Source organism: Osmerus eperlanus, chromosome 17 (assembly GCF_963692335.1).
Source record: "Osmerus eperlanus chromosome 17, fOsmEpe2.1, whole genome shotgun sequence".
Taxonomy (NCBI): domain Eukaryota; kingdom Metazoa; phylum Chordata; class Actinopteri; order Osmeriformes; family Osmeridae; genus Osmerus; species Osmerus eperlanus.
In genome coordinates, this window is record NC_085034.1 from 492992 (window position 1) to 512720 (window position 19729).

The 19729-nt window shown below is 53.2% G+C and overlaps 2 protein-coding genes across 5 annotated transcripts in view; both read right to left on the minus strand.

Moving 5' to 3' along the window:
* abcc9 (ATP-binding cassette, sub-family C (CFTR/MRP), member 9) overlaps positions 1-19621 on the minus strand; it is a 33644-nt gene extending 14023 nt beyond the window's left edge. For 2 of the 4 annotated variants that reach the window (XM_062482780.1, XM_062482781.1), the window contains exons 1-23: positions 19441-19621; positions 19174-19329; positions 18950-19084; positions 18701-18863; positions 13624-13664; positions 13347-13489; positions 13143-13251; positions 11114-11221; positions 9098-9170; positions 8854-8959; positions 7625-7663; positions 7213-7251; positions 6301-6402; positions 5017-5101; positions 4842-4922; positions 4314-4451; positions 2626-2751; positions 2317-2416; positions 1881-2170; positions 1637-1791; positions 1466-1535; positions 629-786; positions 418-510 (exon numbers count right to left, since the gene is read on the minus strand). In XM_062482780.1, the coding sequence (XP_062338764.1) occupies positions 418-510; positions 629-786; positions 1466-1535; positions 1637-1791; positions 1881-2170; positions 2317-2416; positions 2626-2751; positions 4314-4451; positions 4842-4922; positions 5017-5101; positions 6301-6402; positions 7213-7251; positions 7625-7663; positions 8854-8959; positions 9098-9170; positions 11114-11221; positions 13143-13251; positions 13347-13489; positions 13624-13664; positions 18701-18863; positions 18950-19084; positions 19174-19329; positions 19441-19590 (2660 nt within the window). In that variant the 5' untranslated portion in view covers positions 19591-19621. The remainder of the gene's footprint in view (positions 1-417; positions 511-628; positions 787-1465; positions 1536-1636; positions 1792-1880; positions 2171-2316; positions 2417-2625; positions 2752-4313; positions 4452-4841; positions 4923-5016; positions 5102-6300; positions 6403-7212; positions 7252-7624; positions 7664-8853; positions 8960-9097; positions 9171-11113; positions 11222-13142; positions 13252-13346; positions 13490-13623; positions 13665-18700; positions 18864-18949; positions 19085-19173; positions 19330-19440) is intronic. The other 2 variants (XM_062482782.1, XM_062482783.1) reach the window with 2 other exon arrangements.
* LOC134038011 (ATP-binding cassette sub-family C member 9-like) overlaps positions 19596-19729 on the minus strand; it is a 2987-nt gene continuing 2853 nt past the window's right edge. The window contains exon 6 of the mRNA XM_062483604.1: positions 19596-19605. Within this exon, the coding sequence (XP_062339588.1) occupies positions 19596-19605 (10 nt within the window). The remainder of the gene's footprint in view (positions 19606-19729) is intronic.

A 19729-nucleotide genomic window follows, 5' to 3' on the forward strand; every position in this document is an offset into this window, starting at 1 on the left:
TGTTGGATTATCCTGCAGCTGGGAACTAGAGGGGAACGTTCTTCTAACTGTTTATATGAGCTAGTCATTCAGAGAGAGACGCCCTCTGTGGAGAGGGGGATGCAGAGCTGGAGAAGTGTAAGGAGGGGAGCAGAAGGGGGAGGGATGAGGGGGGAAGCTGGGGTATTTAATATGGGAGAAAGTCTATGTATATTTAAATGATTAAACTCATAACTGGCGAGTGTCATGTGAATGTTAAGTGTGTATCTGTCTGTCTTAGACCCAGTTTACACTTACGGTTAGGGGTACAGTGTGTGTGTGTGTGTGTGCCATGTGTGTGTGCCATGTGTATGTGCCAGTGTGTGTGTGCCATGTGTGTGTGTGTGTGTTTGCCAGCATGTGCGTGTGTGTGGGTGTGTGCCAGCGTGTGTGTGAGACCTGAAGGCCCGGATGGTGGTCAGCCCCTCGGCTGTCTCTGAGAAGTGGCAGAGCAGAGGCAGCTGGGTGGAGTCATCCAGATCCTGGAGGTCCCTGGGGGGGGGGGGGGGGTAGAAATAGGGAACTTCACCCTGATGTAAACTGTGTTATCTTACCTTGGAACACTGGCAACATGTTGCACACACACATACACACACACACAGGTCCTTACTTGGAGGCGACTCGGAAGTACTTCTGGATGAAGTAGAAGGTGACGGCCAGGGGCACGAGGGCCACCAGGGAGACCGGGGTCACGAAGGCGATGACCCCGATGGCCGACAGACACAGCAGGGAGGAGCGTGTCAGAGACTCCAGGGTGGGGGGGATGTGCTGTGGGAGGAACAGAGAGGGGAGGAAGGTCTAGGTTAAGTACAGGACTGGATCTAGTACAGGGACTAGGTCCTGGTCTAGTACAGGGACTAGGTCCTGGTCTAGTACAGAGACTAGGTCCTGGTCTAGTACAGGGACTAGGTCCTGGTCTAGTACAGAGACTAGGTCCTGGTCTAGTACAGAGACTAGGTCCTGGTCTAGTACAGAAACTAGGTCCTGGTCTAGTACAGGGACTAGGTCCTGGTCTAGTACAGGGACTAGGTCCTGGTCTAGTACAGGGACTAGGTCCTGGTCTAGTACAGAGACTAGGTCCTGGTCTAGTACAGAGACTAGGTCCTGGTCTAGTACAGGGACTAGGTCCTGGTCTAGTACAGGGACTAGGTCCTGGTCTAGTACAGGGACTAGGTCCTGGTCTAGTACAGGGACTAGGTCCTGGTCTAGTACAGGGACTAGGTCCTGGTCTAGTACAGGGACTAGGTCCTGGTCTAGTACAGAGACTAGGTCCTGGTCTAGTACAGGGACTAGGTCCTGGTCTAGTACAGGGACTAGGTCCTGGTCTAGTACAGAAACTAGGTCCTGGTCTAGTACAGGGACTAGGTCCTGGTCTAGTACAGGGACTAGGTCCTGGTCTAGTACAGGGACTAGGTCCTGGTCTAGTACAGGGACTAGGGAGTCTCACCTGGTCGATGATGTTGGTGTCGGCTGAGAACCTGTTGAGGATCTGTCCCAGAGGAGTGATGTCAAAGAACCTGAGAACACAGCAACAGCAAGACGCTCAACCTGAGTGGATATGCGTGTATGTGTGTGTGTCTGGGCTGTGTGTGTGTGTGTCTGGGCTGTGTGTGTGTACCTGATGGGGGCGTGGATGATCTTGTTGAGCAGGTTGTGGTGCAGGTTGGTGGCAGCAGACAGACCAAGGAACTCCACAGACAGAGAGGTGACGAGGCAGAGCAGGATGCCTGCGCCACACAGGATGATGAACACGGGCATGTAGTACTGGTCCAGCTGCACAAACACACACAACAACTACAGTGTCTAATATCACTGACTTTCATTGTGTTAACCTGACCCCTGACCTTTAACCTTGGACTCACCTTCTCTTCCTCGGTAGCGAAGGACAAGTTGAGATTCCCGGTGAGGTTCCCAGGGCCGGAGTCTCTGACCGCGCGGCTGCTGTTGGTCTTGTCAGCGGAGGTCCAGGCCGCCAGCCAGTAGTCGATGGCGACCATGACGGAGTGCTTGAGCAGCTTGGAGAACACCATGAGGAAGACCATGAAGAAGCCTCCGGACGACAGGTAGCGCCAGCACACCCCCCATGGGATCTTAGAGCGCCTGTTAGTGGTGGTGGACATGCTGTCATCATCCTCCTCCTCCTCTTCCTCCTCTGGAGAGAGGCAGAGAGAGAGGGGAGAGAGGGGAGGGAGGGAGGAGTCAAAGAGGAGGAGGAGGGTGTACAGTAGAACATGTCATCTTGGAGAACAGAAGGGGAGAGGAGAGGAGGGGGGGAGGGGGGAGAGGACAGGAAGTCACCTTCGTCCTCGTCATCTATCTGGTTCTTGGCTTCTCTGGAGTAGAACGCTCGTCTGAGAGTCTTCCTCTCCAGGGCCGTCTGGCAGTCCGGCTCTGGGTCCTGTTACATTTAGTCATTTTAGCAACGCTCTTATCCAGAGCGTTACCATGGCAACGACAGCACCGTGACTACACGCTAACAGTAGGCTAACTACACGCTAACAGCATGCTAACTACACGCTAACAGCATGCTAACTCCACGCTAACAGCATGCTGACTACACGCTAACAGCATGCTAACTACACGCTAACAGCATGCTAACTCCATGACCTTCTCCAGCTCGGTGTCCTGGCGGTTCATGAGGGTCTTCCAGTGCTCGTACAGCTGCACGTCATGAGTCTGGATGTCCTTCAAGGTGCCCTCCCGCAGAACACTGCCATCCTTCATCGCAATGATCTGCACACACACACACACTGCTGTTACACACACACTGACACATGTCTACTGAGTGTGTGTGTGTGTGTGTGAGTGTGTGTGTGCTAACCCAGTCAGCGTGGATGAGATACTGCAGCTTGTGGGTGTGTGTGTGTGTGAGTGTGTGTGTGTGTGCTAACCCGGTCAGCGTGGATGAGATACTGCAGCTTGTGGGTGTGCTAACCCAGTCAGCGTGGATGAGATACTGCAGGTGTGTGCTAACCCAGTCAGCGTGGATGAGATACTGCAGCTTGTGTGTGTGCTAACCCAGTCAGCGTGGATGAGATACTGCAGGTGTGTGCTAACCCAGTCAGCGTGGATGAGATACTGCAGCTTGTGTGTGTGCTAACCCAGTCAGCGTGGATGAGATACTGCAGCTTGTGTGCTAACCCAGTCAGCGTGGATGAGATACTGCAGGTGTGTGCTAACCCAGTCAGCGTGGATGAGATACTGCAGCTTGTGGGTGTGTGTGTGTGTGTGCTAACCCAGTCAGCGTGGATGAGATACTGCAGCTTGTGTGTGTGCTAACCCAGTCAGCGTGGATGAGATACTGCAGCTTGTGGGTGTGTGTGTGTGCTAACCCAGTCAGCGTGGATGAGATACTGCAGGTGTGTGCTAACCCAGTCAGCGTGGATGAGATACTGCAGCTTGTGTGTGTGCTAACCCAGTCAGCGTGGATGAGATACTGCAGCTTGTGTGCTAACCCAGTCAGCGTGGATGAGATACTGCAGCTTGTGTGCTAACCCAGTCAGCGTGGATGAGATACTGCAGCTTGTGTGTGTGCTAACCCAGTCAGCGTGGATGAGATACTGCAGCTTGTGGGTGTGCTAACCCAGTCAGCGTGGATGAGATACTGCAGGTGTGTGCTAACCCAGTCAGCGTGGATGAGATACTGCAGGTGTGTGCTAACCCAGTCAGCGTGGATGAGATACAGCAGCTTGTGTGTGTGCTAACCCAGTCAGCGTGGATGAGATACTGCAGGTGTGTGCTAACCCAGTCAGCGTGGATGAGATACTGCAGCTTGTGGGTGTGTGTGTGTGTGTGCTAACCCAGTCAGCGTGGATGAGATACTGCAGCTTGTGTGTGTGCTAACCCAGTCAGCGTGGATGAGATACTGCAGCTTGTGTGCTAACCCAGTCAGCGTGGATGAGATACTGCAGCTTGTGCTAACCCAGTCAGCGTGGATGAGATACTGCAGGTGTGTGCTAACCCAGTCAGCGTGGATGAGATACTGCAGCTTGTGCTAACCCAGTCAGCGTGGATGAGATACTGCAGCTTGTGTGTGTGCTAACCCAGTCAGCGTGGATGAGATACTGCAGCTTGTGTGCTAACCCAGTCAGCGTGGATGAGATACTGCAGCTTGTGTGTGTGCTAACCCAGTCAGCGTGGATGAGATACTGCAGCTTGTGTGCTAACCCAGTCAGCGTGGATGAGATACTGCAGCTTGTGTGTGTGCTAACCCAGTCAGCGTGGATGAGATACTGCAGCTTGTGTGCTAACCCAGTCAGCGTGGATGAGATACTGCAGCTTGTGTGTGTGCTAACCCAGTCAGCGTGGATGAGATACTGCAGCTTGTGGGTGACCAGCACCACAGTGCGCTTGTCATCCTGCAGGAACTTCAAGATGCCTTCCTGCATCAGGTGGTCACTCAGGTGGATGTCCAGCGCAGAGAACGGGTCGTCCTAGAGATGGGGGGGAGATGGGGGAGAGTGTAGGAGAGGGGGAGAAGGAGAGGGTGTATGAGAGGGGGAGAAGGGGAGGTAGGGAGGAGAGGGGGAGAAGGGGAGGGAGGAAGAGAGGAGAGAGACAATAATCAAGCAGACATGGTGTCATATCTGATGATGCTCGATGTTCTCGCTGGGTGTGTGTGTGACAGCAGCGTGTACAGCCTGTACCCATGGCGATCAGGTGATGATGTCAGAGGTGTGTGCTCAAAATCCAATTACAAAGAACGTGGTAAACAGGAAATGATGTCGCTAGGAAACCCAAGCCAGCCTGATGTTGGCCTTCCCTACGACACAACAACCCTTGGATCTAACCCTAACCCTGGATCCTACATGCTGCTGACTGACCAGGAAGACCAGGTTGGTGTTCTGGTACAGAGCTCTGGCCACACAGATCCTCTGTCTCTGCCCTCCACTCAGGTTGATGCCCTGGAACACACACACACACACACACACACAGATCATGACAGTGTTTAAGGTGTCAGGAAGAGGAGGAGGACAGACAGCATGAAGAGCAGGTTACCCTCTCTCCGATCTCTGTCTGGTCTCCGAACGGCAGCAGGTCGATGTCAGGCTGCAGGGAGCAGGCGTCTATCACAGCCTTGTACCTGGGGCAGATCACACACATGAACACCTCACCACCAACACACACACCTCACCACCAACACACACACCTCACCACCAACACACACACCTCACCACCAACACACACACCTCACCACCAACACACACACCTCACCACCAACACACACACCTCACCACCAACACACACACCTCACCACCAACACACACACCTCACCACCAACACACACACCTCACCACCAACACACACACCTCACCACCAACACACACACCTCACCACCAACACACACACCTCACCACCAACACACACACCTCACCACCAACACACACACCTCACCACCAACACACACACCTCACCACCAACACACACACCTCACCACCAACACACACACCTCACCACCAACACACACACCTCACCACCAACACACACACCTCACCACCAACACACACACCTCACCACCAACACACACACCTCACCACCAACACACACACCTCACCACCAACACACACACCTCACCACCAACACACACACCTCACCACCAACACACACACCTCACCACCAACACACACACCTCACCACCAACACACACACCTCACCACCAACACACACACCTCACCACCAACACACACACCTCACCACCAACACACACACCTCACCACCAACACACACACCTCACCACCAACACACACACCTCACCACCAACACACACACCTCACCACCAACACACACACCTCACCACCAACACACACACCTCACCACCAACACACACACCTCACCACCAACACACACACCTCACCACCAACACACACACACCTCACCACCAACACACACACACCTCACCACCAACACACACACACCTCACCACCAACACACACACCTCACCACCAACACACACACCTCACCACCAACACACACACCTCACCACCAACACACACACCTCACCACCAACACACACACCTCACCACCAACACACACACCTCACCACCAACACACACACCTCACCACCAACACACACACCTCACCACCAACACACACACCTCACCACCAACACACACACCTCACCACCAACACACACACCTCACCACCAACACACACACCTCACCACCAACACACACACCTCACCACCAACACACACACCTCACCACCAACACACACACGTTACTGGGAGCTGTAGAGAGCCTCACTCACACACACACACACACACACACACACACACACACACACCTCTGCTTGTTGAAGGGGCTGCCGAAGGTGATGTTGTCCTCCACGGTGGCGTTCAGCAGCCAGGACTTCTGGGTAGCGTAGGCCACAGAGTACCTGTTCTTACTGATGCATGGTGGGAAATAGAGGCAGAACAGAGATAAGGTGAGCTGAAGAGAGGAGACAGGCGTGGGGAAGACCAGCAGGTCTGGAGGGAGGCGGAGTATGGAGATGAACCACGGCAGGACAACAACAACAACAACAACAACAAACAACAACAGCAGCAGGGAGTCCAGTTAGAGCGTCATGTCAGGACTGGAGAACAGACGCAACATGGTTCTATAACATGGTTCTAAAACCAGGTTCTTTGTTCTGTTTGTGGCATTGTTCCCACAGATTATTTCCACTTGTGGACGCTATCTTAGCGAAGAGTGCTAACTGCTAAATCTGTCCTCTCTACAGACTCCCAGCACAACTACACAGACCATCCAACAAGCCAAGACACACACAACGATCACCAGCATGAAGGAGGGATGGAGAGGAGAGAAGGAGGGGAGAGAAAGAGAGAGGAGGGGAGAGAAAGAGAGAGGAGGGGAGAGAAAGAGAGAGGAGGGGAGAGAAAGAGAGAGGAGGGGAGAGAAAGAGAGAGGAGGGGAGAGAAAGAGAGAGGAGAGAGGAGGAGAGACAAGGATTGTCTCTGTGGACTGAAGAAAAAAACTAACCAAAACACTTTCAGTGTGACACCAATCATGATTACCATGACGACGGAGAGAGGGATGGAGAGGGGAGGAGGGAGAGAGGGATGGAGAGAGGAGGAGGGAGAGAGGGATGGATGGAGAGAAGAGTAGAAGGAAGAGGATGTTCAGGGAGCTGACAGGTAGTGATGTCAGGGGTTAGGGGTCACGGCACCAGGTGACAGGAAGCAGACACCTGTACCTCCTGATGTCTTCAACAGGCTCCTCCCCCTCAGACCAGCTGGCAAAGTCACGGCAAGCAGTTAGTCAGCTCCCTTCCACACCCCCAGCCCTCTCAAGAGTGTGTGTGTGTGTGCTCCGAGGAGCATGTCCTGTGTCCAGTATGTGTGTGTGGACAGAATCAGGCTCACACTGGGTAGGAGTATTGTAATGCTGTTTATATTTATCACATTTATCTATGTTTATCTTCCTTAAAAAGGTCCCTCTAGTATAAACCACCAATTTATGATTTGTTCTCACATACTGCAGTATATACTATACTGTACTGCTAATGTTCAGTGCAGTTTGAGAGTAGCTGTTGTTACAAATGGTCTACAAATATCACATGTATAATACAGGAAGTAAACAGGAAGTTGTCACCAGACAGGAAGTACCTTATATTCCCCTCGTGGAGCATCTCACAATCAGGCAGTCTGATTTAGCAGAAGAAGATAACACACAGAGACAGAAAATAAACACACACACACACACACACACACACACACACACACACACACAGGCACACAGACAAGTACAAGGCAGAGGTTAGTACAGGCCCGAGGGCCACATGTTCTCTCATCATGATGAAGGACACACACACGAGTCTCACAGCACATGGGGGCTTCAGACTCACACTGGAATCTGTTCCAGTTTCAGAGGATTCACTGTGTCGTCCTGGGCATCCTTCCACCATCATGAGAGAAGAGAGCCTGTCTCTCAGGCCGATAACAGGCTATGTTTCATCGTTCATAGTAGAGTATGAATGGGCAGGAGTGGTTGCCAGGTTGGTGGAATTACACAGCAGGAGAAGCAGTGGTTGCCAGGTTTGTGCAGCAAACCCCTCCCCGAGCTCATTCCTAACAGGCCTCAACAGATGTAAGTTGTTGTGGTTTCTGATGACATCACACTGTCCAGGATTAATGGTTTTGTTTAAATTCTAGTTCATGATTAAAAAGCTTTTAGAGGGAAACTTGGGTTGATGTCATAACTAAACCAAACAAACATGTTTAAGGGATTGGTTTCCCACAGATCTGGTTATCAGCTAGCAGCCAGCTGGAGCAGGAGGCTGCATTAGCATTCTGCCTGCCTGGCTATCAACTTATCTGTCTCTGTTTGTCCAGGCCTCCTTTGAAATGCTAATCAGAGATCCATTCTCAGCTCTCATTGGCTGATGGACACAAGCTGCAGAATGGTGATTGGTTATGTGTTTGATGACCTCACAGAGTGATGAAAGCAGAAAAAGAGGTTGATTTACAGGGAGGCAGGTTAGGGAGAAGGGGATGAGAGAAAAATAAGAAACAGGCAGACAGACAGACAGACAGAAAGGCAGACAGACAGACAGACAGACAGACATAGACAGACAGGCAGGCAGGCAGACAGGAGAGGACACAGATCGGACAGGACATGAGACAGGATGGAGGACAGATCTCCTTCCTCTGATGAAGCCTTTGATTAGCATTGATGATGTCACTTCCTCCCCAGACATCCATAGCGGAGCACCTGCACCAACGAGTCCCTGAACCTCCCCTCCTAGGACCTGGTCATGTGACCTATGCCTGGTCATGTGACCTATGCCTGGTCATGTGACCTATGCCTGGTCATGTGACCTGGTCATGTGACCTACTTGCTCCAGAAGACCTTGCCACTGATGGTCTGCATCTCTCCCAGCATGGCGAGGAGCAGCGAGGACTTCCCACAACCCACCTGGCCCACCATCATGGTCAGCTGACCTGGGAACAGGAAGTAAGAGATTTAACAAGATACCAGGTGAAATGGAGGAGATAGCAGGTGATTTGTAAGAGATAGCAGGTGATTTGTAAGAGATAGCAGGTGATTTGTAAGAGATAGCAGGTGATTAAGCTGGTTACCTGTGGGGATACGTATGTTGATGTCAGACAGCGTGGAAAGGTTGCTTCCCCAGGTGAAGAATCCGTTGTTCACCTGTGGGTGGAGGTCACCATGACAACAGCAGTCAGGTGTCAGGAACAGTGGTCAATTCTATAAAACATGGATCTATAAAACACTGTTAATGCTGATGACACTTAACAGAAAGTTAAATCAACTCTCTCCCTCCCTTTCTCCCCCCCTCTCTCTATTCCTCTCCCTCACTCTCTCTATTCCTCTCCCTCACTCTCTCTATTCCTCTCCCTCACTCTCTCTATTCCTCTCCCTCACTCTCTCTATTCCTCTCCCTCACTCTCTCTATTCCTCTCCCTCACTCTCTCTATTCCTCTCCCTCACTCTCTCTATTCCTCTCCCTCACTCTCTTTCTTTTATATGAATGTTTACATTCTTCTATTGTGTTTTATATCTTGTTGGATTTAAGTGTTTATTTAAGACAGTGATTTGTCATCTTCCCTCCTCTCTACATCCTCCCCAGTCATCGTAGTCAATGTCAGATAGTGTTCAACCTGTCACAGGGTTAGACAGATGCAGCTGGAACTGGGAAAGGAGTGGGGGGAGGCTACATTTTAAGGGTAGGATGGGGTGGAACAACCTCTCTCCAGCCTCCCTCCAGCCCCCAGGCTCCCTCCAGCCCCCAGCCTCCCTCCAGCCCCCAGCCTCCCTCCAGCCCCCAGCCTCCCTCCAGCCCCCAGCCTCCCTCCAACCCCAGCCTCCCTCCAGCCCCCAGCCTCCCTCCAGCCCCAGCCTCCCTCCAGCCCCAGCCTCCCTCCAGCCCCCAGGCTCCCTCCAGCCCCCAGGCTCCCTCCAGCCCCCAGCCTCCCTCCAGCCCCCAGGCTCCCTCCAGCCCCCAGGCTCCATCCAGCCCCCAGGCTCCCTCCAGCCCCCAGGCTCCATCCAGCCCCCAGCCTCCCTCCAGCCCCCAGGCTCCCTCCAGCCCCAGCCTCCCTCCAGCCCCAGCCTCCCTCCAGCCCCCAGCCTCCCTCCAGCCCCCAGCCTCCCTCCAGCCCCAGGCTCCCTCCAGCCCCTAGCCTCCCTCCAGCCCCCAGCCTCCCTCCAGCCCCAGCCTCCCTCCAGCCCCCAGCCTCCCTCCAGCCCCAGCCTCCCTCCAGCCCCAGCCTCCCTCCAGCCCCCAGGCTCCCTCCAGCCCCAGCCTCCCTCCAGCCCCCAGGCTCCCTCCAGCCCCCAGGCTCCCTCCAGCCCCCAGCCTCCCTCCAGCCCCCAGGCTCCCTCCAGCCCCAGCCTCCCTCCAGCCCCCAACCTCCCTCCAGCCCCCAGCCTCCCTCCAGCCCCCAGCCTCCCTCCAGCCCCCAGCCTCCCTCCAGCCTCCCTCCAGCCCCAGCCTCCCTCCAGCCCCCAGCCTCCCTCCAGCCCCCCAGGACCAATTAACAGAGCTGTGGTCAGGGATTCCCACAGGAAGTGACCACACAGGAAGTGAACCCCAAACACAGTAGAGGGGCTGAGAAAAGGTCGAGGCGTCTGTGGTCTCTGCTTTCTCGTGAGAATCTGGAGACGAGATGCTGACCGCCTCTACACACACACACACACACACACACTGCTCCTCTCAGGATGGACACATACACACACGCCCCCCACACACACAATATCCAAGAGATAAAAACATGTGACACGAGGGTTATTCTGATACTTGAGTGTGATTGTGAGTGTGTCTGAGAAAGACTGTGTGTGTGTTGGACTGTGTGTGTGTGTGTGTGAAAGAAAGAGATTATGTACGTGCCTGTATGTGTGTATGTGTGTGTACGTGTGTATGTGTGTATGTGTGTATGTGTGTGTATGTGTGTGTGTGAGAATCACGTGTTCTCAGAGTCATCGACCGTGTGTTCGTCACCTCTGTGTGTATCAGCCTGTGTGTGTGTGTGCGTCAGAGTGAGAGGGTTGTATCAGGATTATGACGTGTTGGGGGCGTGAGAAAACGTGTGTGTGGACTGGTTGAAAGTGTTGCCGCGGCGACGACCCCTGACCTTGACAGCCACGTCCTCGGTCTCGTGGGGTCGCAGGGTGCGGCGAGAGGGGGGGTCGTAGCCCTCCAGCTGGTACCTCAGGGGCTGTTTCCTGTTGATGGCCTTGGTCTGGGATGGGGAGGGGGTGTGGGGTAGAGGGGATGGGGAGGTGGGGGGGGTGTGGGGGATGGTAGAGGAGGTGGGGATCAGTGTTGGGGGTAACGCGTTATGTAATATAACGCGTTACATAATATTATTACTTAAGTGAGTAATTAAGTAATATAACGCGTTAGTTTTTGACATTGAGTAATATTATTACAGTTACTTATTTAAGTAACTTGCGTAAATTGTCCAAGTTACAGCATGAATTCAACAAAGGACGATAATAGCCTTATAAATACAGATTGTTGCCTAAAGAACACTTCCTGGGCGCAGTAGCCTGACTGTTTGATTCACGCTGCAGGCAAACACAACAGCAATCATGACCGCAGAACGTGTTACGTTTTCGGGGTGGAAATATTCACGCTATTTCGCTTTCATTGAATATATGCGCCCCAACAAAATACTATCTACTGCCAAAAGCAGCACTTCAAACTTCAAAAAACACCTTGAAAGTGAAGCTGGAAGCTAGTGAAGAATCCACTTTAACCCTTCAGAGATGGAGACATGTTTCCACATGTGGCTGCTAACAGGATAAGTTATTCAAACAAATATTTTATTATTTATGAATTTATAAGCCTTTTTGATGTTTAAGATTATTTGAAATAAACGTTCTTCTTGAAAGAAACACTATTTTGCATCTGTAGCCTATGTTCTTGCAAATTCTTTACAAAGTCAAACTCGCTACTATTAAAAGTAATAGTAAAAGTAATATAATAAGTAATAATATTACTTTGTACAGAAAGTAATAATGTAATTTAATCACACTGCTCTTACTGAACAATAATAAGTAATAACGAATATATTACTTTTTTGAGTAAGTTCCCCCAACACTGGTGGGGATGGACAGTGGGATACAGAGATAAATAAAGAGGTTTCAGGGAGCGATAAACATTACCCCTCTTCCATCTTCTACGACCCTGGAGGGAGGTCTGTCCTTAAGCCCCCTGCTCCCACACACACACACACACACACACGCACACACACACTCCTCCCTCACAGTCCATCCACTCTTACATTCTCACTGAACAAAGGGTTTCTTCCCCATTCACTGCTGTAACTCAACACACAGAGGCTTAAATTCACAAAGCCAAGTATGCTCTTATGCAGCAAAATAAAATACATACCCAAACAAACATGTCCTCTGAACCACAGAACACACACACAAGTGCACACACACACTCTGTTCCATCTGATAAGTCTTTCAGAAATAAACTTGTCTGAGAGAACAGCTGTGGACGTACTGGACACTTTAGACTCTCTCCTCCCCTCTCCCCCCCCTCTCCCCTCTCCTCTCCTCTCCTCTCCCCTCTCCTCTCCTCTCCTCTCCTCTCCTCTCCTCTCTCCTCTCTCCTCTCTCCCCTATCCTCTCTCCTCTCTCCCCTCTCCCCCCCTCTCCCCTCCTTTCCTCTCCCCTCCCCTCTCCTCTCTCCCCTCCCCTCCCCTCCCCTCTCCCCTCTCCCCTCTCTCCTCTCTCCTCTCTCCCCTCTCCCCTCCCCTCCTCTCTCCCCTCCTCTCTCCCCCTCCTCTCTCCTCTCTCCCTTCTCCTCTCTCCCCTCTTCTCCTCTCCTCTCCTCTCCTCTCTCCCCTCTCCTCTCTCCCCTCTCCTCTCTCCCCTCTCCTCTCCCCTCTATCTGTGTGTTAAAGAGAGAGAGAGAGAGAGAAAGAGAGAGAGAGAGACTGTGTGTTGAAGAGAGTGTGGGTTGAGTTACAGTAGTAAATGTGGATGTAGCAGGAGGGGTCAGTTGTAGCCTAGTCAGCAGTGGGTCACCATGAAAATAGACTTTATCGGATGAAACTGGAGAGTCTGCCCACAGCAGAACACTTTGTTATGAATCTAACAGTTGTAGTTCAAGAGTGGCTGTGGCCTTATGGGAGTTGTAGTTCTCACCTGCCCAGGAGGCTTCTTGCACGTTTCCAAGGAAACGGGCATGTCCCCGTTCCTCCAGCTGTCATCACCGATCTCATCACTCTCCAGGAACTCCCCCAGCTTCTGCACGCTACACACACACACACACACACACACGAACACTTCCAATACATGAAGGGAGATGGTGTGTGTGTGGTTCATGTTCAGGCCCCGCAGGCCTCTCACCTGACCAGGGCTTTGACTGCGAAGCGGACCACGGTGGAGAGCAGGAAGAGGGGCGTGACCAGGATGTGGAACAGGGCCAGGGCAGCAAACGCCTTCGACGGCTCAGGACAGTGGTCATCAATGAGGACATGGGACACAAAGGTCTGACACAGGCAGACAGACAGACACAGACAGACAGACAGACAGACACAGACAGACAGACAGACAGACAGACAGTAGAGGATCAGTGGTATAGATACAGAAGGTAGAGTCTTTCTCTGGTGAGAATGTGTCTTACCGCCAACACTGCTGCTATGGGGATGGCTGCATTCATGAAGACTGGAGAGAAGAGAGGAGAGAGATGCAGTCTTTACAAAAACATTGAAATTCTATTTATCATGTCATGCTCTCACTATAGGACTAGGCCTGTAGAGGGAAGACCAGGTGAGTGTGCCTGTGTATGTGTGGGGAAGACCAGGTGAGTGTGCCTGTGTATGTGTGGGGAAGACCAGGTGAGTGTGCCTGTGTATGTGTGGGGAAGACCAGGTGAGTGTGCCTGTGTATGTGTGGGGAAGACCAGGTGAGTGTGCCTGTGTATGTGTGGGGAAGACCAGGTGAGTGTGCCTGTGTATGTGTGGGGAAGACCAGGTGAGTGTGCCTGTGTATGTGTGGGGAAGACCAGGTGAGTGTGCCTGTGTATGTGTGGGGAAGACCAGGTGAGTGTGCCTGTGTATGTGTGGGGAAGACCAGGTGAGTGTGCCTGTGTATGTGTGGGGAAGACCAGGTGAGTGTGCCTGTGTATGTGTGGGGAAGACCAGGTGAGTGTGCCTGTGTATGTGTGGGGAAGACCAGGTGAGTGTGCCTGTGTATGTGTGGGGAAGACCAGGTGAGTGTGCCTGTGTATGTGTGGGGAAGACCAGGTGAGTGTGCCTGTGTATGTGTGGGGAAGACCAGGTGAGTGTGCCTGTGTATGTGTGGGGAAGACCAGGTGAGTGTGCCTGTGTATGTGTGGGGAAGACCAGGTGAGTGTGCCTGTGTATGTGTGGGGAAGACCAGGTGAGTGTGCCTGTGTATGTGTGGGGAAGACCAGGTGAGTGTGCCTGTGTATGTGTGGGGAAGACCAGGTGAGTGTGCCTGTGTATGTGTGGGGAAGACCAGGTGAGTGTGCCTGTGTATGTGTGGGGAAGACCAGGTGAGTGTGCCTGTGTATGTGTGGGGAAGACCAGGTGAGTGTGCCTGTGTATGTGTGGGGAAGACCAGGTGAGTGTGCCTGTGTATGTGTGGGGAAGACCAGGTGAGTGTGCCTGTGTATGTGTGGGGAAGACCAGGTGAGTGTGCCTGTGTATGTGTGGGGAAGACCAGGTGAGTGTGCCTGTGTATGTGTGGGGAAGACCAGGTGAGTGTGCCTGTGTATGTGTGGGGAAGACCAGGTGAGTGTGCCTGTGTATGTGTGGGGAAGACCAGGTGAGTGTGCCTGTGTATGTGTGGTCCTACTGGACATGGAGGTGCAGAGGGAAGACCAGGTGAGTGTGCCTGTGTATGTGTGGGGAAGACCAGGTGAGTGTGCCTGTGTATGTGTGGGGAAGACCAGGTGAGTGTGCCTGTGTATGTGTGGGGAAGACCAGGTGAGTGTGCCTGTGTATGTGTGGGGAAGACCAGGTGAGTGTGCCTGTGTATGTGTGGGGAAGACCAGGTGAGTGTGCCTGTGTATGTGTGGGGAAGACCAGGTGAGTGTGCCTGTGTATGTGTGGGGAAGACCAGGTGAGTGTGCCTGTGTATGTGTGGGGAAGACCAGGTGAGTGTGCCTGTGTATGTGTGGGGAAGACCAGGTGAGTGTGCCTGTGTATGTGTGGGGAAGACCAGGTGAGTGTGCCTGTGTATGTGTGGGGAAGACCAGGTGAGTGTGCCTGTGTATGTGTGGGGAAGACCAGGTGAGTGTGCCTGTGTATGTGTGGGGAAGACCAGGTGAGTGTGCCTGTGTATGTGTGGGGAAGACCAGGTGAGTGTGCCTGTGTATGTGTGGTCCTACTGGACATGGAGGTGCAGAGGGAAGACCAGGTGAGTGTGCCTGTGTATGTGTGGGGAAGACCAGGTGAGTGTGCCTGTGTATGTGTGGGGAAGACCAGGTGAGTGTGCCTGTGTATGTGTGGGGAAGACCAGGTGAGTGTGCCTGTGTATGTGTGGGGAAGACCAGGTGAGTGTGCCTGTGTATGTGTGGGGAAGACCAGGTGAGTGTGCCTGTGTATGTGTGGGGAAGACCAGGTGAGTGTGCCTGTGTATGTGTGGGGAAGACCAGGTGAGTGTGCCTGTGTATGTGTGGGGAAGACCAGGTGAGTGTGCCTGTGTATGTGTGGGGAAGACCAGGTGAGTGTGCCTGTGTATGTGTGGGGAAGACCAGGTGAGTGTGCCTGTGTATGTGTGGGGAAGACCAGGTGAGTGTGCCTGTGTATGTGTGGGGAAGACCAGGTGAGTGTGCCTGTGTATGTGTGGGGAAGACCAGGTGAGTGTGCCTGTGTATGTGTGGGGAAGACCAGGTGAGTGTGCCTGTGTATGTGTGGGGAAGACCAGGTGAGTGTGCCTGTGTATGTGTGGGGAAGACCAGGTGAGTGTGCCTGTGTATGTGTGGGGAAGACCAGGTGAGTGTGCCTGTGTATGTGTGGGGAAGACCAGGTGAGTGTGCCTGTGTATGTGTGGGGAAGACCAGGTGAGTGTGCCTGTGTATGTGTGGGGAAGACCAGGTGAGTGTGCCTGTGTATGTGTGGGGAAGACCAGGTGAGTGTGCCTGTGTATGTGTGGGGAAGACCAGGTGAGTGTGCCTGTGTATGTGTGGGGAAGACCAGGTGAGTGTGCCTGTGTATGTGTGGGGAAGACCAGGTGAGTGTGCCTGTGTATGTGTGGGGAAGACCAGGTGAGTGTGCCTGTGTATGTGTGGGGAAGACCAGGTGAGTGTGCCTGTGTATGTGTGGGGAAGACCAGGTGAGTGTGCCTGTGTATGTGTGGGGAAGACCAGGTGAGTGTGCCTGTGTATGTGTGGGGAAGACCAGGTGAGTGTGCCTGTGTATGTGTGGGGAAGACCAGGTGAGTGTGCCTGTGTATGTGTGGGGAAGACCAGGTGAGTGTGCCTGTGTATGTGTGGGGAAGACCAGGTGAGTGTGCCTGTGTATGTGTGGGGAAGACCAGGTGAGTGTGCCTGTGTATGTGTGGGGAAGACCAGGTGAGTGTGCCTGTGTATGTGTGGGGAAGACCAGGTGAGTGTGCCTGTGTATGTGTGGGGAAGACCAGGTGAGTGTGCCTGTGTATGTGTGGGGAAGACCAGGTGAGTGTGCCTGTGTATGTGTGGGGAAGACCAGGTGAGTGTGCCTGTGTATGTGTGGGGAAGACCAGGTGAGTGTGCCTGTGTATGTGTGGGGAAGACCAGGTGAGTGTGCCTGTGTATGTGTGGGGAAGACCAGGTGAGTGTGCCTGTGTATGTGTGGGGAAGACCAGGTGAGTGTGCCTGTGTATGTGTGGGGAAGACCAGGTGAGTGTGCCTGTGTATGTGTGGGGAAGACCAGGTGAGTGTGCCTGTGTATGTGTGGGGAAGACCAGGTGAGTGTGCCTGTGTATGTGTGGGGAAGACCAGGTGAGTGTGCCTGTGTATGTGTGGGGAAGACCAGGTGAGTGTGCCTGTGTATGTGTGGGGAAGACCAGGTGAGTGTGCCTGTGTATGTGTGGGGAAGACCAGGTGAGTGTGCCTGTGTATGTGTGGGGAAGACCAGGTGAGTGTGCCTGTGTATGTGTGGGGAAGACCAGGTGAGTGTGCCTGTGTATGTGTGGGGAAGACCAGGTGAGTGTGCCTGTGTATGTGTGGGGAAGACCAGGTGAGTGTGCCTGTGTATGTGTGGTCCTACTGGACATGGAGGTGCAGAGGGAAGACCAGGTGAGTGTGCCTGTGTATGTGTGGGGAAGACCAGGTGAGTGTGCCTGTGTATGTGTGGGGAAGACCAGGTGAGTGTGCCTGTGTATGTGTGGGGAAGACCAGGTGAGTGTGCCTGTGTATGTGTGGGGAAGACCAGGTGAGTGTGCCTGTGTATGTGTGGGGAAGACCAGGTGAGTGTGCCTGTGTATGTGTGGGGAAGACCAGGTGAGTGTGCCTGTGTATGTGTGGGGAAGACCAGGTGAGTGTGCCTGTGTATGTGTGGGGAAGACCAGGTGAGTGTGCCTGTGTATGTGTGGGGAAGACCAGGTGAGTGTGCCTGTGTATGTGTGGGGAAGACCAGGTGAGTGTGCCTGTGTATGTGTGGGGAAGACCAGGTGAGTGTGCCTGTGTATGTGTGGGGAAGACCAGGTGAGTGTGCCTGTGTATGTGTGGTCCTACTGGACATGGAGGTGCAGAGGGAAGACCAGGTGAGTGTGCCTGTGTATGTGTGGGGAAGACCAGGTGAGTGTGCCTGTGTATGTGTGGGGAAGACCAGGTGAGTGTGCCTGTGTATGTGTGGGGAAGACCAGGTGAGTGTGCCTGTGTATGTGTGGGGAAGACCAGGTGAGTGTGCCTGTGTATGTGTGGTCCTACTGGACATGGAGGTGCAGAGGGAAGACCAGGTGAGTGTGCCTGTGTATGTGTGGGGAAGACCAGGTGAGTGTGCCTGTGTATGTGTGGGGAAGACCAGGTGAGTGTGCCTGTGTATGTGTGGGGAAGACCAGGTGAGTGTGCCTGTGTATGTGTGGGGAAGACCAGGTGAGTGTGCCTGTGTATGTGTGGGGAAGACCAGGTGAGTGTGCCTGTGTATGTGTGGGGAAGACCAGGTGAGTGTGCCTGTGTATGTGTGGGGAAGACCAGGTGAGTGTGCCTGTGTATGTGTGGGGAAGACCAGGTGAGTGTGCCTGTGTATGTGTGGTCCTACTGGACATGGAGGTGCAGAGGGAAGACCAGGTGAGTGTGCCTGTGTATGTGTGGGGAAGACCAGGTGAGTGTGCCTGTGTATGTGTGGGGAAGACCAGGTGAGTGTGCCTGTGTATGTGTGGGGAAGACCAGGTGAGTGTGCCTGTGTATGTGTGGGGAAGACCAGGTGAGTGTGCCTGTGTATGTGTGGGGAAGACCAGGTGAGTGTGCCTGTGTATGTGTGGGGAAGACCAGGTGAGTGTGCCTGTGTATGTGTGGTCCTACTGGACATGGAGGTGCAGAGGGAAGACCAGGTGAGTGTGCCTGTGTATGTGTGGGGAAGACCAGGTGAGTGTGCCTGTGTATGTGTGGGGAAGACCAGGTGAGTGTGCCTGTGTATGTGTGGGGAAGACCAGGTGAGTGTGCCTGTGTATGTGTGGGGAAGACCAGGTGAGTGTGCCTGTGTATGTGTGGGGAAGACCAGGTGAGTGTGCCTGTGTATGTGTGGTCCTACTGGACATGGAGGTGTAGAGGGCGAAGGTCTTCAGGCTGGTGAGCTCCTTGTCCCGGGTGTCCTCCACGCTGTCACAGAAGATGTTCTCCCAGGCATACAGCTTCAGCAGCTTGATGCCCTTCAGGATCTCTGTGGTCTTCTTCAGACGGTCTGTGGAGTGGTCCTGGAGAGCACACACACACACACACACACACACATGTGAGCACACACACACACACACAGGTCAGGGCACAGTGACAGGGTACTGACCAGGGTGCTCTTCTGCGTGTCGGCCAGCTTGGTAGCGATGAGGTACTGGACAGGAGCCAGCAGCACGATGACCAGCGCTCCCACCAGGGCACTGCGGCCCATCAGGTAGTGCAGCAGGATCACTCCCATCACGATCTGGACACACACACACAGATACACATATACACTTATACACTTTATGAACATCGTTCATATACTGGTAGTGTGTATATGTGTGTGTGTACCTGTACAGGCATGGCCCACAAGTTGGGACACAGGAACAGGAACCACATGAGCTGGTTGGTCTCTATGGCGACCAGGTTGTTGATCTGGCCCAGAGTCATCTCCCCCATCGACATGTTGGAGGTGGACAGCCGCAGGATCTTGTTGTAGATCATAGCCTGGGGGCAGAGGTCAGAGGTCAGAGGTGAAAGGTCATGGTCTGAATGTTCGAATGTACCATGCTGACGACACAACCAGTCATCCTACATTTCCCAGAAGGCTTCACTCACCAGCAGGGCACCACGGAGGTTGATGCCGGTCTCTATGGTGACGTAGTAGGAGGCCTGCAGGAAGGTTCTCTGGAGAACCAGAGCGAGGAACAGGAGAACCGCCAGGACAGAGCTGTGTCTCAGGAGCTGGGTGACCGGCATGAAGTACATCCCATCTACAAAGTCCTGTCACACACACACACACCACACACACCACACACACACACACACACACACACAGTGTGTAGCTCAGTGACACCAAGACGTCCCCAGGTTCAAATAAATTGATAAAATTAATATATATTATTCC